We start from the raw sequence: 26418 nt of genomic DNA, 5'->3' as shown, positions 1-26418 counted from the left end.
GCCCAAGGAAACTTTTACCTTAAATTTTCCTTTCAACCCCTTATTATAGGCCCTGAACCACTGGTCCGGAATTTGCATTAAGCCTCTATACCCTATACACTTTACTGTGGGGTTGTTGGTTATATAATGTATGCTTCCTGTTCTAATTAGAGCTTTTGACATTTTACAGGGAATTTTTCCTGTTTGGAACCCTTTATTAGTTCTTTCTATGTTGAAAAATGCTTTCCTGGGGAAATAGAGAAGCTGTTCTTTCTGTACAATAGGATGTCAGATTTCAAAGGCTCTTTTCTCTGGGCCTTGGAGTCTTCAGCAATTGGAATAAGCTTGGGTATGGATGGCTTAAACTTTAACTGTTTTCTTAAGGGTCTCTTTTGGTCTTAAAGGATTGCTTTCTTAAATATTCCCCTTTAAAGAGCATGTATCCATAATAGAGGTAACACTGTCGACTCTATCACTTTTAATCAAGTAGTGCCTTGGTTGGGCCTGGGGTGGGGTATGAATGGGTGCCAAGGTGCGAAAGGCACCAATGGCCCCAAAGACATTCGCTAGACAAGCACTGCCCCGGTTTGCATAATACCAGGTATGGCAGTTGTATGGGTTTTCCTGACACCAAGCAGCTCTATGATTCTCTGACACCAACTGGGTGTTCAACGATTCAATTCAATTCTGACACTAAGGAGAGAAGAGACATGATGGCTGACCAGAGACATCAACTGCCAGATAATCTCAGAAAGAAGGAAAAGTTTTAAGTGAAAAAGAACAAAAACAAAAACCCCACCACAGATTGGGTGTAATTCCAAGTGAAAAGTGCCAGAACCTATCAGAGAGTCCATGGGAAGAAGTTACAGAGCAGAACAAGAAGGAGCAAGATATCAGCAGAGATCAATCCATGAGAGGCTTCAAGCCTGGTGAAAAGGGTGGGGGGGTGATTTGTTTCTCCCTCCCACACGTCTCTGGCAGTCAGCAGGATCCTGAGCTACTAGAGAGCATTTCTACCCTTGTAAACCCAAAAGTGGCTGCTGCCAGAGATTGGGAGCTTCTTGAAGACAAAGCACCAGGCTGCCAGAACCCTTGGGGTTGCTTCCCATCACCTCGGACCTGAGCCGAGATGACAGGCGCCATATTGTTTCTCCACCGACTGTGCAGCTTTGTCTTCCCCGGGGTGCTTTAGCTCCTTGGTTTTTGTCTTGCTCATTTTCACACAAAGGTTTCCCAACTCCAACCCAGACTGAGGGATCCACAGAGGCCAGTGGGTCCTGGGGGATCTGTGTGAGCCCAGAACCTGGACATTCCAGGCAGGCTGCCTTCCAGAAAGAGGAACAGAGATGACCAGAGTGCTAGCTTTCCTTCATTCAGACTCTTTTCTTCCCCTTCTCCTCCCCCACCCACAACTGCCAAGAGAGAAAATTGAGCCAGGGCTGTCAGAAGCAGCTACTTCCCCTCTGTTGGTGTGTCTACCACACTGGGGCTTCCACAGAGAGTGGGGCTCAAACCTTTCCTCTTAAAGATCTTCAGAAAACTAAGGGGTGCTTGGACTGTGAGCTCCCTGTTCACTGGCCCTCCTTGGTGCTTCTTGCCTGGCTGCTCCATCGGAGCAGGGCACACCCGGAAGCAGAGGAATATCAGACCTGCTCGAGCATGCCATAGGTAACTCAGGACCAACATACTTCTCCATGGCACAGACAGGGATTGATCTTCAAGGACCCAGGGACAGGCCCACATGCTCATGGATCGGTAGAGTCAACATTGTTAAAATGTCTATACTACCAAAAGTGATTTACAGATTCAATGCAATGCCTATCAAAATACCAATATTGTATTTCACAGATCTAGAAAAAATAATTTTATGCTTTGTTTGGAACTGGAACAGAGCCTGAATAGCCAAAGCAATTCTAAGCAAAAAGAACAAAGCTGGTGGCCTCACATTACCAGAGTTCAAACTATACTACAAACTATACTACAAGAATTGCAAACAATACAGTATGGCATTGGCGCAAAAATAGAAACATAGCCCAATGGAACAGAACAGAGAACCCAGATATAAAATCATCCACATACAGCCAACTGCTCTTTGACAAAGCAGACAACAATATACACTGGGGAAAAGAATCCTATTCAGTAAATGGTGCTAATAAAATTGGATAGCTACATACAGAAGAATGAAACAGAATTCATATCTCTTAGCACTCACAAAATTTAATTCAAGATGGATAAAAGACTTACATGCAAGGACTTACGTGCAAGGCATGAAACCGTAAGAATTCTAGAAGACAATGTAGGAAAACCTCTTCTAGTTTCAGCCTATGCAAAGAATTTATAACTAAGACCCCAATGGCAATCACAGCAACAACAAAAATAAATAAATGGGACTTGATTAAATTAAAAGTCTTCTGCACAGCTAAGAAAATAATCAACAGAGGAAATAGACAACCTACAGAGTGGTAAAAAATATTCACAAGCTATACATCCAATAAAGGGCTAATAACCAGAATCTACAAAGAAGTTAAACAAATCAGCAAGGAAAAAACGCCATTAAAAAGTGGGCAAAAGTCATGAACAGAAGCTTTTCAAATGAAGATAGACAAATGGCCAATAAACATATGAAAAAATGCTCAATGTCACTAATCATCAGAGAAATGCAAATTAGAACCACAATAAGATATCACCTTATCCCTATTAGAATGGCTTTTATTAAAAAGTCCAAAAACAATAGATGCTGGGATGGATGGAGAGAGAAAGGAATGCTTGTACACTGTTGGTGGGACTGCAAATGAGTACAACTTCTATGGAAAATAGAATGGAGATTTCTCAGAGAACTAAAAGTAGACCTACCATTTGATCCAACGATCTCACTACTGGTTCTTTACCCAAAAGAATAGAAGTCATTTTATCAAACAGACACCTGCACTCAGACGTTTATTATAGCACAATTCATAATTGCAAAGATGTGGAATCAACCCATGTGCCCGTCAATTCATGAGTGGATTAACAAAATGTGGTATATGTATGCCATGGAATACTACTCAGCCATTAAAAGGATGAATTAATGCCTTTTGCAACAATTTGGATGGAACTGGAGACCATTATCCTAAGTGACGTATCTCAAGAATGCAAAAACAAACACCACATTGGAACTAACCAAACAACACATATGTGCATAGAGAGAAGTAAAACTCAGTGGAATCAAGCAGGAGGAAGGGGGAGGAAGGGAAGGGCCAAAACCTACCTAATGGGTACAATGAACACTAGCTGGGTGATGGGCACACTTATAGCCATGACTCAAGCATTACAAAAGCAATCCATGTAACCAAAAACATTAGTACTCCAGTAATATTTTGAAATAAAAAAAAAAATTCTAACACTAAGTACCCAGAGTTAGCATAGGCCCCACACTCCCACAAGACTGCCCTCACTTCAGATGCCAGTTGTAAGTGGGGTGTCCAGACTACCCACACTTCTGCCTGGCCAACTACAAAATCGAGAATTGCCACAACCCTCTCAGATTGAATAATTCAATAGAACAACTCCCAGAACTTGGGAAAGTGCTTTATGATGACCACTTTATTATAAAGGATACAACATGGGGACGCCACATAGAAGAGGTGCATAGGGCAAGGCATGGGGGAAGGGGTGTGGAGCTTCCATGCTTTTGTTTCACCACCCTCCCAGCACCCCCATGTGTTCACCACTCTGGAAGCTCCCCCAAACCTGTCCTTAAGAGTTTCCATGGAGATTTCTTTACATAGGCATGATTGATTAAATCATTAGCTGTTGGTGAGGGGTGACTGAATTTAATCATTCCTCCATTCCTTAGCATAATACAGTAAATTCCAACTGTTCTAGGAGCTCTGTGCCAGGAACCCAGGACAAAGACTAAGTATTTATTTTTGATTATACCACAATTCTAAACAATAAACATAATATAAAATTGAGTTTGAAACGTATATTCCAAAGGCTGTAGTCTCCTACAAAATATTTCTTCCATGGAGGCTCTCTTCCTGTATTCCAATAAAGAGGCCATGGTTTAAAACATCCACTTAGATATAAGAAGGGAGACAGAGCCACTCACATTGTTCAGGTGTTTTTGGTTTTCTGTGCCTGAGCAAGAATGATCCTTTATTAAAAGGTGAACACAACAGCTCAAGGACACGCCATACACAGCTGGGGCTCAGTCATTGTAAAGTGATGATGGCAAGGGTGGTGATGGTGATGATGATTTAAGAAGAATCTGTTTTTCTATTCTTAGACAATGTAACATTTGAACCAATTCCCTGCACACATGCTTTCTCTACTACATCTTGTTCTTAATTTCCAATTTTCTTGTTCTCTGCAAAATGCCTTTTATAATAATGTTATTTCTTTAAAATTTAATATTAAAAGATTTCTACCATCTCATCAGTATGACCATTTTATCTCATATTATGTAAAAAACCCCTTTCCTATCATATTTAAAGTTTTATTAACACAAAAATTAGAGTGATGAAAAGATAATCTTGTTCTCTGAAAAGTGTGAAATTTTCAGTGGTTTGGTGGAGCTGTATAAAAGTCCTTCTCACCTTCCGAAGAGTTGGGTGCTGTTTCTGTTAGTTTGAGGAAAATAATCTCTATTATTGCTGGCATTGGGATTTTCTTAATCATATAAAATACAGTAAAACCAAATATGTCTAGTTCTTTCTCATCTGGAACATTTATTAGATGGGCCGCCAGTCATTCGTGATATCGATTCTTAAGTAAGCTAGCACTGATATCATATTATCCTTTCTACTTTGGAATGCATGTTTTTCCCCAGTCTAGAAAAAGATTCAATAAATCATTAACTTCAGAGAAAGGTGATATTATTAAGAAGAGATAGAAAACATGGTAGAGAAGCTTATATGTGAGAATGCTGGATGAAAAGACTATTTGCTTTGTTTCAAGCTATTAAATTTTATTTTTCATGGCTCTTGCTCTCTGTGCCTTGAAGATTTTTGGAAGGAGGCAAAGTTAAATCCATCCATATCACAAAGCTTGCAATTGTTCAGTATCCCACTTACCAATGACAAGAATAGGCAAATCTAATTGATTAGGGAAAATTTAACATCCTCGTTCTTTTTCTTTGGTCATTGAACACTTAGAATTGATGAGAAGGCTCTGACACTGTGCCAAGAGAGGGGAGAAGAGGTCCCAGAGTAGGTGCTCAGTAAAAACTCATTGGATTGAGAAAAATCAGAGATACTTCAAAGACGATATGATTTTCCTTTGATGGAGGAAAATTGTTGAAGAAAAGAACACAAGAAATAAAAATCTTCATTATGATAGAATCTAGTTTTCACGCAGAAATTCATATAAAATATAACTTTGGCAAAACTTGACAACTTGTAACTCTCTAATGGCTTTCAAAACTTTCCCAAACAAGTTCAAATCCAGGCCAGATTATGTCCTTCATTATGTGTTCACTTGATGAACTTCCTTTCCTCTTTTCTTACTGTTTCAGGCTTTTATCCTCTGTAGGCAGGCAAGATCATCACAATTTCTTTAATATTGCTCCTTAAAACATAGTCACAGTCTGCTGCCTGCCAAGCTGTTTTCTTTCTTTCTCTCCACAAAGCCCTTCCTGACTTAGGAGAAGGAACCAGGATTCCTTAGTACTTTATCCTAGACAATTTGTACTCAAAGCTACTTACAAAAACAAAAGCAAAAAGAAACATAAAAAACTTCTCATTCCCTATGGAATCCTAGAACCATCCATAAAATTTCCAAAAGCTGGAGCTGGAAAAGCATAGGTATGCAGAGAGCCACTGAGCTCATGGGAGGAGCAGGAGTGTGAGTCAGGTGGGAGTGGGGCAGGCTGCAGGGAGCAGGGGTATTGCAAGTCCAAGCCTTGGACTTGCCAGTGGTTGACACGCATGGTGGGAGGAAGTTCAGAGCATAGTTGGTGGTGAGGACAGGCAGTGTAGCAGGTGGTTAAGGACATGTTCTGAACAGCCACCTTGTCTGGGCACGGATCCTGACCCTGACACTAACTAGCTAAGGAACCCTGGGCAAGTCTGTTAAAGTATCTATGTCTCATGAGTGTGTTTACTTTGTAAAAAAATCATGTAACTTCACTTTACCTGTCCAGGTAAATCAAGATTATACAAATACAGGTCAAGAAATATCGCTAAAGAAATACTTTCCTTTTTAATGCTATCATTTTATTTGAAATCTCATAAGTTTTATTTTTTTAAATCTTGAACTCTCTGGGGATAAGATATTAACTCTGACTTCCTAAAGCTATTTATGACATTGATGTGCTTTGGCTGTGAGATAAATTTAGCATTTTCACCTACCTTAACATTTTAAAACCTGGCCTCCATGATTTTGATGTAGTGGCTTTTTTAATTTTAATATTTAATAAGACGTTTGTCTCATAAATTACTCTGACCATGTTTAGGCAGCTTCCTAATTATAATCATATTCATAATGTAAGCAGAGGTTTTAGGACTAATAGTGCTCAGTATCTTTTCTGTGAATCAACATTATTTTGAAAGTTTTAGCTATTGTATTAAGGCAAGAGAACAAACTAGTAAACATAAATATTAAGAAATAGACAAAATTATATTTATTTGTAAATGATATAATTGTAAAACCAAAACTCAAGTTTTTAGAAATAATTGGAACTAGGAGAATGTGGCAAAGTGGCTGGATATAAAAATCAAGAATGTCTTTCTTCTAGGAATAATAATGTAAAGTGGAAATTTTTAAAACTCCATTCACAATAGTGGAAAAATTATAAAATGCCTAGGAATAAATTTAATAAAAATAGCAAAGGATATAAGTAAAAATAGGGACACAATTTTGGTAGCAGATAATTTCACACTGCCATTCATTAATTAAAACTTCCCCTTTCCCCTGAATTGAAAAGCCAACTAATCATATGTTAAGTATACCCTATGAAAGATCTTGGCAAGCAAAATAAAGGAAGAATCCCAAAAAATGTATAAATATGGGAAAGGAAAAAATAAAACTCTTATTATTCATAGACATAGAAAATTCAAAATAAGTCTTCAGAAAAACTCCTAGGACGAATAAGTGAATTTAGCAAAGTTACTATATACTATCAACGCAAATATAAATTTTATTTCTATATAGCAGAGGCAACAATTAGAAATAAAAAATTTTAAAAAGCTATTATTTATAAGTATCAGAAAATGTACATGGATGTACAAAGGACTTAGAATAGCTAAGACCATCCAGAAAAGGAACAATGCTGATGGATTTAAACTTCTAGCTATTAAATCTTATTAAAGAGCTACCGTAGCACAGCGTGAAATTGAAGTAAGTATAGGTAAATAGAGATAGAGAATTGAGAGAGAGAGAGACTCTATTCTACAAATATATAAATAGAATAGAGAGTCCAGGAAGAGATCCATACATCTGCAGTCCCATGATTTATGACAGAAGTGACTGTTCAGTACAATGAGGAAGAAATAGTCTTTTCAATAAGGGAGCTGGGTCAATTGGGAATCTAAAAATAATGCACTTCCATCCTTGCCTTATAGAATATACAAAATCAATTCCAAATTGATTGTAGAAACAAATGTAGAAGATAAAACAATAATGCTTCTAGAGGAAATTGTAAGAGAATATCTTCATGATCTTGGTAGTGGCAAAGGTTTCATAAATAGGATCCATTTAAAAGAGTACCAGTCACAAAGGAAAGACTGATAAATTGGACTATAAGATACCATTAAAAATGGCAAGTCACAGCATGGGAGAAAATATTTATAAATACCCCAACAAAGACTGCTTTTTGCAACATATTAAGAATTATTATATATGTCAATGAGAAAAAGACAACTCAGTATAAATTGGACAAGAAACTTATACTTCAACAAAGAGACCTATACATAAATCCAATGTTATTAATTGTGAAGAACATGACATTAAAAACATAAAGTAATATCTGACACATGTAAAACACACCAGAATGACCAAAATTTTAAATTGAAATCATCAAAGCTTGTGAACATATGGAATAATTGGAGCCCATAAACATTGCTAGTAGGGAGTGTAAATTAGAAAACTGTTTGGTAAAATCATCTTGAAGATGAATATATACATACCCCATGGTCCAGAAAATTCTACTTTTATGTATATCCCTAATAGAAATGTGTACCTATGTGTACCAAAAATATGCTTATTCATAGTACCAAAATTTGAAATAACTCAAATGATTATCAACTGGAAAAATGAATAAATTGTGATGTATTTGTACAATGAAAACTATGCATCAATAAGAATGAACAAACCATTGCTACACTCAACAACATGGATGAACGTCAAAAACATAATGTTGAACAGAAAAGCCAGACACAAAAGAGTATATGTTGTATATTGTATGATTCTATTTATATACAGTAAAAATAAAAACACATATATATGTGTATATGTGTGTGTGTGTATACACATATATATGTATATACACCTGATCGGTGACTAGGAGGGAGCACTGGGGAGACTCCTCAAGTACTGATTATGTTCTATTTCTTGATCTGGGTGATGGTTACATGAGTATGCTTATTTTGAAAAAAATATATATATATTCAAGTTGCATATTTGTGATTTATCCACTTTTTCCTGTCTATATAATTCAATCAGAAGTTTACATTAAAAAATGTGTTCAGCAATAGGAAAATATAGAATCCTGTGTTTCAACATGATAGAAATAGCTGGAATTTGAAGTACTTGACTTGCCTATCAAAGGGCTTAAAATGCCCACCGTGTCTAGAAAGGAAGGAGTAATAATACAAGGTTAGGTTCATGACATTTTAGGGTAATTTGTGTTCTCCTGAGGACCAACAAGAATTAATAATTCCTGGGTGACAACTGCTGTTATTTCATCTTTCTGATCTGAAGCTTTCACTTGTGGCCTCTATAAATAAACTAAGCAATTAATCTTCTTCCTTTGACAAATGGCCACTTGTTTCTGGAGGTTCAATGACAAGGGTCAGAGGCCAAAATGCTCTATTTGTATCTAGTATATAAATTATGTCATGAAGATAACTCTATTGTTAAGTAAAAACTAACTTGGCCTCTCTGGTCTTTTTTAAAAAGCCATTCCTATCTTTAACATGGGAAGAAGAGATGTAGCATGAAAGAAAATACAAATATTTTAATGCTAATTATTATTTCTTTGTATACTACTTTGAAAATCATCTGCTAAAGGTTATTAAATTGGGTATGAGTTAATTCATTACCATAAAATCGGTGGAATATTTAGTGTAGTTAAATAACAATGCAATACAACCAAAATAATCATGGTAAATGCATATATTTTCAACATATCAATAAACCAGTTAATCTTAGCTTTCCAAAATGTTTCCCTTTGTTTTCTGAATGAAAAAATAGTAATTAAAAAGCAAAACAGCAATAACAACGATTTGTAACCTTCCATAATATGTTACCTTGGGTGTAGGGAAGCCTTCATATATTGCTGGTTGAAATATAATTTCCACAACCTATTTGGAAAGTAATTCTGGCAATAAATGTTAAAATGTCAAAGGTAAACACCTTTTGACTAAATAAAACAACTTTAGGGAATCAGTAGTATAGAAATTAAAAGCAGTTGTACCTAAGGGTATATATAAATAGGCAAGCAAGTACAAAATACGAGAAACAACCTCTGTGGAGAATAATTTAATGAGTCAGGATACAGCCAACCCATGAATTGTTATGTGGCCATTAAATAGGATGTGTTCAATAATGATAATATGTAGCCTTTATGGAGTGATCATTGTGTGCTAGGCACCATTCTAAGTGTTTTTTTATATATTTTTATATATATGTATATAAACTCATTTCATCCTTATAACAACAAGAAGATATAGAAACTATTATTGTTTCTATTTTATGGATGAAGAAATTAAAGTTCAAACAGATCTAATATTTTACCTGGCCTCACATAGCTGGTATGTGGTGAGGACTGAATTTAAACCAGACTGTCTTGTCTTACTGCAGAATGCGCACTCTTAAACTCCATGTAGTTATTCTGCCTCCCTGAATTAATTAAGGAGGGATTTCTCTTATATTAATATATTGTTAATTTAAAAAGCAAATAATGGAAACCTAATTATTCCATTTTTTTAAAAAAGCCATTATGGAAGGATACTTCCCAATCTGGAAACATTGATTGCATCAGGATTGATCAAGGAAGGGAAATATTATTAATTTTTTAGTTATTCACCTCTTTATTGTTTGAAGTTACAGAAGGTACTGGAATGCTTTGCCATTTTTTTAATCCAGTAAAGTGAAGAAAAAGTTAACAAAAACCAGACTCTAAATGTGATATTCACATTTAGGTTCATTATGCTTTCTTGAGAATAAAAAGAAATGAATGGTTCATTTAACAAACAGACAAGAAATTAATAAAAACTTGTTCTCTAATTTCTTACCAGGATTCAGACCCACAGGGCTCTAATTCACTGTGGTCATTCTATATGGCATTTGCTCATTCATCTTCAAAAGCATTTATCTTGATCAGCATGAAGTGGGTCCCCAGTAAAATTTATTTTCTTTCCTTCATTTTTTTTCTCTCCACCCCTGCCCTCCTCCAATCAAATAACCAATGCTATGACCACAAAAGCAATCTTTATTTTCCATTTTTCAGTCTGCTCAGAATGAGTCTGGCTGCACTAGCTCTCGGTGGTGGTAACCTGGTGCCTCTTTCAGATGGAGTGATTTCCAAACATAATTTGCCATTGCCTCCCTGGCCACTGTGGCAAGGCTCTGTGCTCAAAATGAGGGAAGGGGATGTTTTTTCAACTGGTCAATCTGTTATAAAGGAAAGCATTTCGTTAGAGCAGGGCCAAAAGTCCTACATTTAGAACCATGTGCAATGATTATATAAATACAAATAGTCCATATTTTTAGGAGTATTTGCTATTTTGTAGGCTAATCTGTGAATCTTGAGAGGATAGACAATGATGTATGTGACATTTCAGCAGTGTAGAGATATGGAACTTTGTGTCTTACTAAAGCACAAAAGTTAACTATCTTTCATATGAAATTGGTATTTGAGTATTTTGAGAACTGTACTTAGTCAACAGTTTGAAACGGTGCATTTCATGAACACTTTTATGCTTTTTCTCAGGTCCCATTTGATATCTCACTTCCATCTATATTCAATCTTGAGAGACTTTTTGATCTTGCTAATGGTTGTATTGTGTCAGGAGGGAGCCTTTTCAACTGGATGGTGTCGATTATTCCTGAACTTCCTTTACACGGTAACCTTATAAAGGATTGGATTGTTATTGTTTCTCTGGGTTTGAAATAAGTTTCTGGAACCATCCTCTTATAATGACCAAAATGAAATTGTTTTCTTACACAAGCTGAATTTCTTTAAAAACTATAATTTCGAGGAATGCTTTCAACTGTATTTGAATTAAATGACAATGCTGTTGCTTATTAACACTATCTGACAGAACTATTTGTAGAAAAGGAGTTTGCACACCATGCAACTATTTGCATGATTGCAGTAGTTTATGTTTAAGTTGTCTTTAGACAGGTCCATACAGCAAGATTGGATTAAACCACTGATTCTCAACTGGGAGCAATTTCACCCTTAGGTGACATCTGACGATGTCTGGAGACATTTTTAGTTGTTATAACTGGTGGAGAGTACTAGTGGCATCTAGTGGGTAGAGGCCAAGGGTGTTGCTAAATATCTTACAATGTACAGGACAGCCCCCCACAACAAGGGACAGTCCAGCTCAAGATGTCAATAGTGCCAGTGTTGAGAAACCCTGGATTAAACCTTAACATATGGCAAGTTCAGCTTTGGAAGTTTTTCCACATGGTTTGGGAAGAAATCTGTGGCAAATTAGACCTTCTATATTTTATATTTCCTAGGGACAGTGTTGCATAGAATTTTAGAGCACCAGCTTTGGAATTATAAGACCTGGGTTTGGATAGTAACTTCATCACTTGCTAGCTTTGCTACTTTAGGGAATTAAATTTTAAGCTTTCATTTCCTCATCAGTAGAATGGAAATATTAATATTTATCTCACAGGATTGCTGTGTGTGTTAAATAAGTGAGATGGAGTAATAAGGTGCTTAGCACACTGGCTGATATAGTAATAGAGATCTAAGAGTTTCATTTCCCAGCCAAACTGGAAGAGGACCATGAGTCTCTGACTCATTTTGTCTAGCATCTAACAATGCCACACATGAATGCTTCCCAGATGTTGGTCCATGAATGGATAGATATTCATGCTAAAAAAATAAATAGTAATCAATAACATAAATGTGTTTTTCTAAAGCTAAATTGGTTTAATATATTGCCCTTTATTCTGAGATTATGAATTTCCTACTTCGTACTGGTATTAAAAAGGCACTTCTTTTATGAAGAAATGGTAATAGTAGCTGGTAACTGGCATTTTAAAATAGTCTCACTTGATCCTTGAGATAACTTAAAAAAAAGGAAAGAAAATGAAAATAGTCTCACTTGATAATAAAAGAAAAATAAAATAGCAGCCTTGTGTTGGTTCCTAATTTTTTAAGTGTAGACATTGATGAAGTTCCAAAGTCTGAGAAAAACTAAGCTGTTATAGAATTATCCTAGAATACTACAGAGAGGAAACAAGTCTTTAACAAAGCATTTATGGATAAAAATGATTTTAGTGTTTGAAAATTTGCTAAAAAAAATTGCTGGAAGTGGGGACACTATAGGAGAACAGAGGCATAAAAATGAAAATACGTAGGGTATATGTGCAAAGGACTTGCCTACTATTTATATGGAGTATGCATGGTTACTATAGAAAATAAGCTCTAAGAATGAACTAGAATGAAGACTTTGGGCTTAAATCAATAGATGATAGGGTACAGTTACAGGTGACTGAGGAGAAGAGTGACAAGTTGTTGGCACTAGTAGACATTTAATAAATATTGGGTGAGTGAAAGCAGTGAGTAGAATGAATGATGGCATGACCTCTAGGGAAGATAAGAATGCAAAATATAATGGAAGGGAAAGAAACAAAAGGCAAGAAGACCAAAAGGAAGCCATGTTGTAATGAAAGAGAAAGAGCAAACAAAATATTTCCTGGGCAATTCAGAGGAAAAAATGCCTTGCCTGATGATTATACCCTCATATGAAATAAAGTTTGGTTCAAACAGAAAAGCCATTAGGACGGTGATGGCTTTTATGTGGCGAAGGCTTCCAAGTCCTTTGGCCTGGGGCTGTGGTTTAAAAATTTCTCTGCTGAGTTAGAGAACACTTTGAAGGATTTGAGTTTTTCAATATTGGAAGTTTAACTTATTGTGCAGAGTTTGGCCATCAAGGGCAAGAAAGGCACAACAGATTACCTATTTAATACAGATGTGGTTCAACCTAATGTTAATTTCCCATGAATGTGTATGCCCATCTTCTATTCTTTGTCGCTCTTAAGCTTTTACTAGTTGAATGCTTTTCATTTTTCTTTATTTTAAATATTAGTGAATATAAATGCATGTGCTGTTTCTTTAGAACCCTAGTACAATGCCTGGCACACAGTAGAGGTCTATAATGTCTGTTGCATGAACGCATGGATGTAGAGATATAACCCAGGCAAGATGGCACTATGGAGTTCTGAAAAGGGGGAAGCAAAGGACTCCACCACCCTTACCACTACCATTATAGCCCATCCTTTCTGGAGCATTTACCCTGCCAGGCACTGGATTAGGAAGTGCCTCACAGGCATCATTTCCCTCTGTCTTCCCAAGAATTATGACCACAATGCACATGATATTAATGACCCCATGTTACAGATGAGGAAACAGAAGCAGAAGGCGGTTAAATAACTTGCCCAATGATCACAGTCAGAGGTAGAGCCAGGATTTAAATCCTAACTGGAGAATCCAAGCTCTTCATTGCTAAGCTGGCTTCCCCTGCTCTTGCACCCACGTACTCCATGGCTCTGGGAAATTGAGAAGTCAAGGGAGAGGACATAGCTGAGCCCTAAGGTAAAACCAGACCACCTATCATCTGCCGCAGGAGCAGATTTTCAAAAATAACTTGCAGATGAATAGATGCCCCAAGAAAGCAATGGGGGCTGGGTCCCCAGTGTTGTCTGTGCCAATATATTGGTTTCCCGTGGCGAAGGCAGGTCTCTTCCAGCTATAGCAGATAATATAACATTTCAGAACATTTTTAACTTTTTCCCCAGTTTCAGTTACTTACAGATGCTGTTATTCTTGGGTGTTGTTTTGCCTGAGAGAAATACTGTCTAAAACTGCACCAGACCACACAGTCACAGCTTCCCCATTTTAAGCTATCATTCCAGAAATTCCTCATCTCTTCTAAAATAGGAGCAACCCTCACTGGTTAAAGCTGTAACTTTCTGTGCAAGGCAGTGAGGAAATGACGATGAACTGGGCTTAAGTACAAACAAAAAGAAAATTCAGAATCTACCAGGATGAAAGATGTGTTTATTTCCAGAAATGTCTTTCAGGGTTTTCTTTTTAAAAAGGCCAAATTACACAATTTGCAGCTGCTTTTTTTTTTTAAAAAAAAATGCAATATACAGTATCTGCAAATGGTTTATAGCAGACACCTGTGATGTTTTCTATTTGTGGTAATTATAACAGGGAATGACAGGAGGCAGACTGAAATAGGGAGAAGAAGGGAAACAGACAAAAAGGGGGAGGAATCCCGAGAAGGGAGAGAAGAGGCTCCGGTGCCAGCAGCTAAGTGATAGGTAATGAAACCCCAGCACTTTCCGTATCTTTCTTCATGCCAATCTCCAAAAGATTGCTTTAAAAATTGACCACCTGCCAGGTGTTCAGAGGCTTAAATGCAGTGGCCTCGCTGGCACTTTACACATTCTCCAGCCCAGCTGACTTGTTCTCCTTCAGTGAATTGCAGGGAAAAAAAATGATATATTTCTGGAGAGTACTAGAAACTTGGCTTTTTCTTCTGGTCTATATTGCCCTTCCTTCCCCTTCCAGACATTATGCTAATCCCTCCATCCCAGTTCAAAAGACTGTGCACAAGGGTGTCTGCCTCCCAGGACTCCTAGGGCACTTCCAGGTGCCCTTCTTACTTGGCTCTGTTAGCAGTGCCCTTTGGCATGTGGTTTTATGCTGTTATATTTGGCGGCCATATTACAACCTTAGGTCAAGGGTGTCATCAGCGTGTGAGCTTGCCCCACCTTCCTTTGGGTTTCATTCAGTTTGAGACTGAGCACATTGTTTCTCCTAATGTATCTTGGAATTTACAGCCTGGAATGTTAAGTGAACTATACATAATGTAACCAAGGACTTCTTCAATCCATAAAACAATTAGATATTATTATTTATTTATTTAATATCATCTATGTGGGCATAGGATCGAATAAGCCCCTAACTGTGGGTTAGGGGAGAAAACAGTGGACCCAGAAGTCCACTGCTTAACTACTCTTTGCCATTTTCTCTCATTTGAAATTTGAAATGCTTGTGGTATATCCCACAAAAGGAACTCCCACCCGTGTGTCCAAGAAGGCTTGTGCAGAAATGTTCACTGATGCATTGACTATGATAGCAAAAAAAAAGAAAACCTACTAAATAGCCCTCAGGTGGAGTATGGATAAATAAATAATGGTGTGCTCATATAAGAGGATATTATACAGAAGTTATAAATGAATACATAATAGAATTCTAAACAACATTCATAAATGAGTTAATAATAGAGACATATCAATCTGGATTCACATCAAAAGCAAGCCAAGCAAAAGAAAAAAAAGTGTTGCAGAAGGATATATATAGGAAGATACTATTTATATAAAGTTTAAAAATGGGTGAAATGAGATAGTATTTATGGTTGTGTACATATATACTAAAAAAAATTTTTAACACAAGTTAATGATTGACACCAAATTCAAGTTTTCGGCCTCTCTTAGATGAAGGAGGGAGAATCAGCTCTAAGAAGAATGCCAAAGAAGTTTTGTTTGTATTTGTAAAATTTTTTTTGTTAAGCTGAATGCTTTTTATATCAGTCTCTACTTTTTTTGCACACATAATATTTTTCATAAATTAAAAACAAACACATCATTCATCTTTCTCATCTTCTTGGCTGCCAGGCTTTGCATGGTTTTTGGCTTGCCTATCAAGAAATAGCCATTAAATGTGAGCTGGGATTCTGCTCATTATATAACTGTAACTGAGTAGTTCACATCTGGTTCCATTATTTTGGGTTTAATGACAACTAAAAATCATTTTGAAACTAATGTAAAACTATATACATATGCCCAATTTTAGAAAACTCAATCTATGAAAATATTAATTTTTAATATAAGACAGTAGAGCCTTAATATATGTTTAATTAAATTGAGGTAGATTCCCTGTGCAATTCCTATCAATTGTAAGTTCCCTCATTATATTTTAAACCATTTGATTTTCCAAAATTAGATATATGCAGAACTTTTTACATGACTGCCTATCATGCAAAAGGAGGTTCACTTGTAAAATCCATCTACCATCCATAATTTCAATGTTTTAAAAAATATATTAAGAAAGAAGTTTCTCTTTACCAAAGATTCATTTCCTATTTTTGCTTTCCACTTCAGTAGAGCCATATAAATTGCAACTTTGACTCTAAAATTTCCATGGCAACAGAAACTATTTGTCATAAACACAGGCATGATTAAGAAGAACGCTTTGGTGACAGCAGTTTTCTTCATAATTAAATTCATTAGTTAAAAAGCTGGGTTCAGAGAGGCATAGGAATTTTTATTACAACAAGCATGTTTTCCACTGGAACTTTGGAGGCAGTTCAAAATTAATTGCAAATGAATTGCTTTTGCTCATGTTTGATATTTAAGATAACATTTATACATTTTGCATTTAACAGTTTAGAAAGGAACAGGTCTATAACCAGATTCTGCCCAAGCACAAATCACCCTGAACCCTCCCTTTATGTTGTCCATGATACGAAAACTCAGTAGATGTCTAAGAAGTTCAAAGATTTCTAAGTAGTTTCACGACTTTCCTAATTTAATTCTCCCCCACAAGATTCACAAGAATTTCTTGGACTGATTTCATTTCTCAGTACAAAAGCAATTCAGAACTAATGTAGAAAATTTGCAAAATACTGAAAGGTTCAAAGTAAAAAGTAAGTTACCTAGAGATAGACCACTGTAAAATAACCAATGTTCATATTTAAATATACTTTCCACAGCCTATCTAATTATCTTCTCTAATAGCCAGGGGAAACAAAAAAGTTCAGGCTGAAAAGTATGGAGATTTGAGGCAACTGTTTCTATTCCCTAGGTGTAGATAGACGGGCCTTTTCAGAGCTTATTGGCTAGAAAAATGTTCAAGTTGGGAGTGTTTAGACCTGGTGGTTTGGATGAAATGCTGTTAGAATTATCAGGATGTAATTAGATCGAAAGGAATTGTCCAGAGTTCTTTTGGTTATAAAGTGTATGGTAATGATCCATAGAAGGAAAAAAAATTAAATCTTCATTTTGTCCTTTGGAGGCTGGTCATTTAATCTCTTTTTCATAGATACATTAATATTTCCCTGACAAACTTAGCTCATTCATTCAAGCATACATTTGTCCATTTGATAGATTTTATTCATTAGTCTGCCTCTGCTTCCTGGCAAAAATATCCTTTCTCACTCTTTTTACCTAAAAAAAATCAAGTGCCACTATAGGCCAAGGACTGTGCACACAAGGAATGACACTTCGGCAGTCCCTTCCTTCAAAAAGCACACATCTGATCCAGCAATCCCACTACTGGATATATATCCAAAGGAAATGTAACCAGTATGTCAGAGATACCTGCACCTCCTGTGTTCACTACAGCATTATTCACAATAGTCAACATGTAGAATCACACCTGTGTCCATCAATGGATGAGCATTATTCACATTGTTTATTGGCCCATTACATTTTTTTTCTATTTTCATGCCTCTTCAGGATCTTTGCTCATTTTTTTTTAACATATATTCATCTTTTTTTTTCTTGGTATTTCCAAGATCCTTCAATATCAAGGATATAAACTCTCTTTGTGTATTTTGTGATTTTTTTTTTTTCAGATTCTCATTTGCCTCTCAACTGTTATTCATGGTTCAATGGTTCTTACTTTTAAAATTGTGGTAGTCAAATCTAGACAATTTATTTATAGTCAAACTTGCTCAAAAAGAAATTTAAGGTAGCTTATAAGTATGCATTCAATACAAGGTAAAATTAATTAAAACCAGACAATAAAAATTAGGCAAAGAAAACAAAGATAGAAAAGTAAGATGGAGCTAAGAGTTGAGTCCATTTTTTTTTTAAGATGCCGTCACATCCTTCCCATTCACTAGGGGTCAGCCAGAGACTTGGTTGTATGCTTTCTTTCCTGCAGCACTTTTAACAAGTAAATACAGTGCTTTGCAAGATCAATAGTGTTGTAAGGAAAAACAGACCTCATACTCAGGAGGTGTACCAGTATTCCTGATCCTGGAATTAATTTCAGAAAATAGTTTTCCCTGTGAGTTCTCATGATAACATATTGTAGATAAACTTACTTCAATAGCAGCCTACAGTGAAATACAACACATTGTACAGGTCACTTCAAGGACTGTAGGCTTTTCGTTCAAGGATTTGTCATTTATTTTATTTTTGCAAAACAATATTTATTTCTGACTAGTTAGTTTAAAACAATTTAGGGAGCATGTAGCAAGGCAGGGATATCAAGGAAAGGGATATTTTTCTTGATCTTAAAAATGGTTTAATTTTTGTATGAGGAAAAACACTTCATTGTGGATTTTATTCTTAGAACAACTTCACTAGTTAAAAATATTTTTCAAATATATTTGAGGTGGTGTGGAAAAACACACCAAAATGGTTATTTTTCAAGACTTCAAAGGCTGCTGCTTTGAGCTGCCTGGAGTAAGCTGGTTTATGAATCTTGACACTGCATTCAGAATGAGCACAATATATAACTAGTGCTTCAGCAATCCAGGCAACCACAAATATACGGTTCTGCTTTGGGTGCTAGAAATCAAATTCTAAAGTAGAGAAAAGAGAAATGATTCTGCAGGGGCTGAGTGCAAATGGAAATACTATTTTATGTGTACATTTTCTGGATTTCTGATTGAGGGCAAATAATTTCTCTGACATAAGTATTAATATTTTTAGTTGATTTGGGATGATAATTTTGTAAGATAATAGATTCGTAAGTTTCAAGGAACCATAAAAGCTAATCAATTTGGTTCTCTACTACAAGCTTAAATCCCTTCTAAACTGTCTCCATCAAGGAACAACCAGCCTGTGCTTGAATAGCAGCATAGCATAGTGGTTAAGAGAGCCAGCTACGACATCAGACAGTCTGGGTTGGGGTCCTGGCTTTCCTATTTACCACCTACATGAACTTGGGCAAGTCTCTGAACTTCCATTTTCTCATCTATAAATTTGGGATAGGTAAAGCACCTAGAACAATGTCTGGCACGTCCTGGATGCTCAATAACTAAGTTAGCTCTTACCATTATTACATTCTTATACTATTATATACACCTTCCAGGGAAGTTCATTTCTGCCTAGAAGAAGCAGAGGTTGTTTTGTTTTGTTTTGTTTTTTAATAGTAATGATAGGAGTTCACTTCTGGTGATAACAGTAGCTTTTATTGAACTACCATTTGTCAATAGCAATTTTGAACTCTAGACCAAAAGAACACTGCAAACAATTATAAAATCAGAATTAAAACAATTGTTGGAAGTCCCTCGGGCATGATTAAAAATAAGCAGAAACTGGAGGAAACATGATCCTTCAAATATGGAAACAAACTGGGTGAGATCCACACATAAATAGCTTTTTCTCTGAGGGCACTCTTATCTTGCAAAGTACATAGGGATGGAGTTCAATCGGAGAGAGACTGAATCAGGACTGAGGATTCAGAGGTCAGAGTGTGGGTCTGTCAGAGTAGCTAGAATTTAAGGAGGGATATTCCAGAAAGGAGGGAGGCAGCATGGGAAGCCCCAAACTCTGTGTACAAATTCTCCTCAAATTGTTGGCTGTCTCCCAAACTGCACACATGCATGGTGAGACTCCAGAGAATCCAGTGGAAAGCAATAGCTGGAAGGCTAAAAGAACTGAGCAGAGATGTCAGCAGATGCTTGGTGCTGGAGAGACACATTTTGGAATTCAAATCCAGTCAAGTAAATAAAGGACTTACTAAGTTCTTTGTGCTTTTCATTAAAACCCTAGGAGGGCAATACCTTATGAGTAAGAATTCCAGGACCAAGGACTAGAGATTGGGTCTAAGGGCAAAACAAAAATAAGCCCACCCTATCAAACCTCCATTAGATGAAAATGATTTGTCAGTAACTTAACTACATGCTAGAACAAAATTCATTGCTCTTCAAAGGAAGATAAAGTATCTCTCACAACATATTGCCCACAATGTACAGTACATAATTAAAAATCACTGTGAAGAATCAGGAAAATGTGATCCACAGTCCAAGGAAGAAGATCCCCAAAGTCCCAGATGTTAGAATTAGCAGATGAAGACTTCAAAATAACTATTTATTCATTTAAAATAATCTATTGGAAAGGATTGATAGAATGGGAAAAGATATGGAGAATATCAGGAGGGATATGGAAATACGAAAAGAATCAAATGGAAATCCTGGAACTGAAAATAAATCTGAAATACAAAATTCATCAAATGAACTTAACAGTAAATTAGGCACCACAGAAGGAAAAAAATCTGTAAACTTGTGGACAGATCAGTAGAAATTATGCAACTGAACATTGAAAGAAAATTTTTTAAAAGTCGCAGAGCTATGATGACCTATGTGACAATATCAGGTGTCCTAACAAACATGAAATAAAGTCTCAGAAAGAAGGGAGAGTATGGGGCAATTTTTTTTTGAAAAAATTATGGCATAATTTTTTTCAAATTTGATTTAAAGCATTAACCATCCTCAGATTTAGGAAGTTCAATGAACTCCAAGCAACATTAAATAAAAATAAAACCACACCTAAGAAAATCATAGTCAAACTTCTAAAAATCAAAGATAGAAAAAAAAATTTTTTAATCATCCAGAAGTAAAAGACACATTACAAAGTACTAAGGAAAAGGACAATAAGATTAAGGTTTACTTCTTATCTGAAACACTGGAGACCAAATGATAATGGATTGCCTTCTTAAAAGTGTGAAAGAAGAAAACAATCAGCTTATTAGTGTAGATGACTTACACCAGACTTATATTTAATCATATCACTAATTATATTAAGTATTGATGGACTAAAACTTCCAATCAAAAGCAGAGATTGTATGCATTTTAAATGAACAACACCAACAAGTTGAAAATAAAAAGATGGAGAAATGGATACCATAGAAACACTGAACATAGCAAAGTTGGTGTGGCTATATTAATGTCAAGGTTGATTTTGAACCACAGGTACTGCCAGCAGTAAAATAGAACATTTTATAATGATAAAGGCATCAATTCATTAAGATAACATAATCCTAGGTGTGTTTACATCTAGTGATAAGAAATGTTTATTTTATAAATATCTGGTACAATAATTTCCTTAGAGAGTTGCCTTGATTAAGAAGATGTTTTGGACTGGGCATGGTGGTTCACGCCTGTAATCCTAGCACTCTGGGAGGCCGAGGCAGGCAGATTGTTTGAGCTCAGGAGTTCGAGACCAGCCTAAGCAAGAGCGAGACCCAGCCTCTACTAAAAATAGAAAGAAATGATATGGACAGCTAAAAATATATATAGAAAAATTAGCTGGGCATGGTGGTGCATTCCTGTAGTCCCAGCTATTCAGAAGGCTGAGGCAGAAGGATTGCTTGAGCCCAAGAGTTTGGGGTTGCTGTGAGCTAGGCTGATGCCATGGCACTCTAGCCCGGGCAACAGGCAAGACTCTGACTCAAAAAAAAAAAAAAAAAAATAGGATGTTTTGTTAAGTCTGTTGGAACAAGTGGTCTCTATGAGCCATAGATGTGGGCTAACTTCCACGCTTCAGAGAAGCACATAAGATTGCTTGAGACAGGGAGGCAGGGTCATAACTGAGAAGTCCAGAGGTAAGGTGGGCTTCAGGCTTGATTCAGTCCAGAGGTTCACAAACACATGTGGGCTCTGCTCTATTTCTCAGCAAGTTTCTCAGCAGCCCTCTTCCTTACAATGTTATATCTTCAGGATGGTTTCCCTCGTGGAAGTAGCAATGGCCATTGCGGTTCCAGGACTCACGTTCTCACACAACACCATGAGTCAGCAAACTTTTCCCGTAAAGGACCAGATAGTAAACATTTTAATCTTTGTGTCTCTGTTGCAACTAGGCAACTCTGCCATGACAGTGCAAAAGCAGCCACAGACAGTGGACGCACAAAAATCATGGTCGTGATTCCAATGGAATATTTTATCAATTTGAATTTCAGGTAATTTTCATGTATCATGAAATGCTATTCTTTGAATTTTCCCCCAACCATTTATCAATAAAAATGTAAAACCATTCTTAGCTCAAGAACTGAACATAAACAGGTGGTGGACCAGATTTAACCTGCGGGCCATGGTTTGCTGACCCCTGACTTAAAAGATTGACTAGAGGTCTAAGCAAAAAAAAAAAAAAATCTCTCTTTCCTGGCATATGTTCCTTTTTCTCTTCTTCATTCTCTCACTCAAGACAACCTCATTCAATAACTATTTATATGCCAAAATCTTTCAATTTTTTATCTTCAACCAAGACTGCTCCCCTATTTCCAGATTCTTATAGCCACCTGCCTTCTTGACATCTTCATTTAGAGGTTTAATAGCATTTTAAACTAAACATGATCAAAACCTGCTAGGCACTGTGCTTCCTCTCAGCTGTCCAGCTCCAGTGGCAGGCAGGGGCATGCTGGCACTCCCATGGCATTGATGCTGGTGCCACAGGGCAGTGCGTCAGCATTCCTTACATTTCTAGTGTGCATATGGTATGTGGAAAGACAAAATTACAACAAATTTAGTTATAGATCTAATTGGCTTTTATTTGCAATTCATGAATTGGCGACAGCCTCCATTGTACAAAGTAGAAGGAGAGCTCCCAATGGGCAATAGCAGAACAGTAGGTTTTGTAATGCGGGAACAAAGAAACACAACAATAGGAAAAAAAACCTGATTGGTTAATATCAGGTTAGCTCGGGTTACTTTTTTAAGGGTTAAAACAGAGGGGACTTCTTTTTTACACTGACTCGGGTAGACTGGAATCTCCTGTTTTCAGGAAAAACTAGTCTGTTTTGGGATCTATCTGCTTTCTTAGTTTCTATTTGATTATGTGACATTCAGTGTGAGTGACATTGTTGGGTCTGGTCTTTTGGGACCTAGTGCAGGAGCACAGTTTTTGTTTAACAGGTGAAATGAGGAAGTGTTCTGATTACTCTTTTTTCCTCCTCCAGGGATATGAATAAAATTGAGAAATAAATCAAGAGTGTGATATCAGACTGAGGAATTTTTCAACAATGTCCATCATCAGCCTTTGGAAATTTGGTGAAAAGAAATAGTTATGATTCGATGTCTTGCTTGCACAGAAGCTCCAGTTTGAAGTTGGATCTTGCCCTGTCTGATTATCCAGATACCATTTTGAGTTCTTGCTGTTGCCCAACTGGCCTCCTGCAGCTTCAGAGGTTTTTTAGCTCTCAGTTGGGCAGTTTAACTACTTTTTCTCCCTGTTATTTCCAGATCTATGTATCTCTTCAGCTTCCTTTCAGCTTATCCAGCTGATCTATTTCCTTATCACGTTGCTTTGGCTTCCCCACTCTCTCTTGTGTTTTGGAAAGAATTTGTTTTCAAATAAATTGAAACTACCTTCCAAGAAAAATGAGTATGCATGTGTATTTAATCCTTCATTTATTCAATAGACATTTTTTAAGCATTGCCGTATACTTGACACAGTTCCCAGCTCTGAAAACAGAACAAAGATCTGTAGGTTGTGGCCCAGCCTTTAAGATGCTTATAGTATATCGAAGGCAACAGAAAGGTGAACTTACAATTTATAATACAACAACGTAGACAGATGTTAGAATGAAGCCTAACCAAAATATTTTAGGAAGAAAGGGAAGTAACAAGAGTTCATAGAGGGGATGATGTAGTAACAACATTCAGAAAAGAAAAAACGAAAGAAGGGAGGAAGGAAGGAAAGCAAAAAATGAGAACTCCCCCCCCCCACCCCCAGTCCAAGATATTGTTAGTTGAGTCACAAGATGATTACTTCCGGAAAGAAGTATTGAGAAGATGTATTGGGTAGATGAAATGCCTAATGAGACCATAAATGAGGAGCATTGCTTCTTATAGCATATGAGAAGATAATTTTTATCAGATAATGAAATTGTTTTCAGTCTTCAGAATGAAAATGAATCCCTTGCTAATGCAGATCAAGCTAATAAAGGAAGTAAGAGAGAATATCGGAATTACACTTGGCTGGCGGTAGGCAGAAACCAACCTAAATAGCCCAGAAAAAAAATGAAAGATAATGAAGTAATCAAAATAATTGCTTAATAGGGACTGTGAAAGATCTGCAATGTTAAATTATAAAGGTACATTTTCAAGAAAAATGAGGTGACCTTAAGGAACAGATTAGAAACCCAAACTGACACCCGGTAGAAGCAATGCTTTTCATTAGCAAAGCTGAGGATTAATTAAATCTGGGGAAACTCTTTGAAATCCACAAGTGCAAGTTACATCTGAATACAATACAACTGGTATATTGGAATCATAATTAATGATTAGGATAGACTTCTTTATGAAATGTGTTCTGGAGTCATTCACGCGACTGATGTGAAACGAAGAGGACAAAAATGCTTTAAAAAGTATGTTGGCGGGGGGAGGAGGGAGAGTTTATCTAGTGGGAAAATAAATATATTATTCCCTTCCCCCTTTGAGATTGCCTAGAGACCCATCCCAAGCATGAGGGAGGGCTCCGTGCCCTCACCAGCCTCTCTAGGGAGCTAGGGAGCGGTGCAGGGGAGCGGCTCACAGGTTATTTTGCCGTTGTTATCTCTGAATCTTTTGCTTCAGCTGAATGATTTCAGAGACTGGTAGCAGAGAGAGGTTGAAATTGCAAAGCCTCTGACAGTTCTTAGTGCCGCACAAGGGTGAAGCTTTGGATAAAATGGTCGTTGTTGACAGAGCACCTTAAGTATAGGTAAATGGAAGTCTTGAGCAAGTAGGAGGTGGTGGTCGGAATTGTTTTACAGGACAAAGTCAAGGGAAATTAATTTCTTAAGGAAACTAACAAAGAAGGCAAATGGGAAAAGGAAGAGCCTGGAGGGAAACAGGTGAGAAGTAGCAGAGAGACATAAAGCCCCTCCTCTGCTACACACAGATGCCTTCAGAGAGAGACAGATATAAATGAGGAAACCAAGGAAAGGTGGCTGGTCCACGTCTAGGGTGAGTCAGGGAAGAGCCTGAGTGAAGGAGGATGAGCTATAAATTTAACTGATGGAGAGCCACAGGGGCTCTCAGTCAAAGGTGGTACAAAAATGCTAACCCACATTTCAATCCCAGGCTGTCAGAATCACACAGGCCATGCAGAAATCAACCTGCATAGTCTGGGGGAATGCAGGTGACGGGAATTCTGCTGTGTTCAGATGGAATTACAACCAAGTTTACTCTTTAATGGTGGTGTAACTCTCCTAATATTGCATACTGATATGGTTTTTAATTTTAGCTTGGCTGTTACTGTGAATGTGATGTAAAGATTTTGAGTATGAGTCTGGTTATGCTGCACACACAAAGACCACTTAGAGATGCTGCTCTCGGTCACATTTAAAAGATAACTGTACGTTCTGCAGAGCAAATACTTTGTACCACCTCACCAAAATGCTCTAGCCTCAAAAGATTCTATTCTGGAAATCTTTGCAGAAAACAGGAACAGCAGCATACATAATTTTTTAATTTGTTTTAAAAAATGCAATTGGAAGTTATTTTCAGATGAATGGAAATTTGCTTAGTGATTTCATTTGTTTGAATAGTTTATTTTTCTTACTATTCTCCTGTCCCTCAAATCCTCCAAAAGGCACAGTTTATAACCTGTTATTTTCCTCCCACTGCTGCCTTTGGACAAGCTCTGTTGAATCTCCCCTCCCCACTGTAGGTATTTTCTCACCAGGATCCTCGCATTGTTTTCCAGTCACTTTCAACGTATGACAAGTCCCATTTTGGGAGTTGAGATTCACTTCCAGGTGTTATGAGGTGCAGTCCAGTATAAATCAAATTTTCAATCTTACATCCAGTTCAAAGGTTTTATTTTCCCCACGCTCCAAACAGGGCTGTTCCCTGCAGTGAGGAGGAAGGAAGGTCTGTTCTCTCCCCTCTTCTCATCATTTCATCCTGCTTCTTCTAGATGGTTCTTCCTTCTTGCATTTGTGAGGCCCAAGAGGATAAAAGTCTCCTTTGACTTATGCCCTTATACCATGTGTGTCCTCAGAGTGTCAGACTCCCCCAAAGGTGAATCTCTCAGACGCCCTCCCCC

The 26418-nt window shown here is 37.0% G+C and overlaps 1 protein-coding gene across 1 annotated transcript in view; it reads left to right on the top strand.

Moving 5' to 3' along the window:
- CFAP54 (cilia and flagella associated protein 54) overlaps positions 1-23712 on the top strand; it is a 281353-nt gene extending 257641 nt beyond the window's left edge. Inside the window, exons 68-70 of the mRNA XM_045553185.1 lie at positions 11111-11243; positions 22250-22348; positions 23345-23712. Of these exons, the coding sequence (XP_045409141.1) occupies positions 11111-11243; positions 22250-22314 (198 nt within the window). The 3' untranslated portion in view covers positions 22315-22348; positions 23345-23712. The remainder of the gene's footprint in view (positions 1-11110; positions 11244-22249; positions 22349-23344) is intronic.
- The last annotated feature ends 2706 nt before the right edge of the window (positions 23713-26418 follow it).

The sequence above is a fragment of the Lemur catta genome, chromosome 6 (assembly GCF_020740605.2).
Source record: "Lemur catta isolate mLemCat1 chromosome 6, mLemCat1.pri, whole genome shotgun sequence".
Taxonomy (NCBI): Eukaryota; Metazoa; Chordata; class Mammalia; order Primates; family Lemuridae; genus Lemur; species Lemur catta.
Note: the sequence above shows the minus strand (reverse complement) of the source record. Positions and strands in the feature narration are given on the sequence as shown.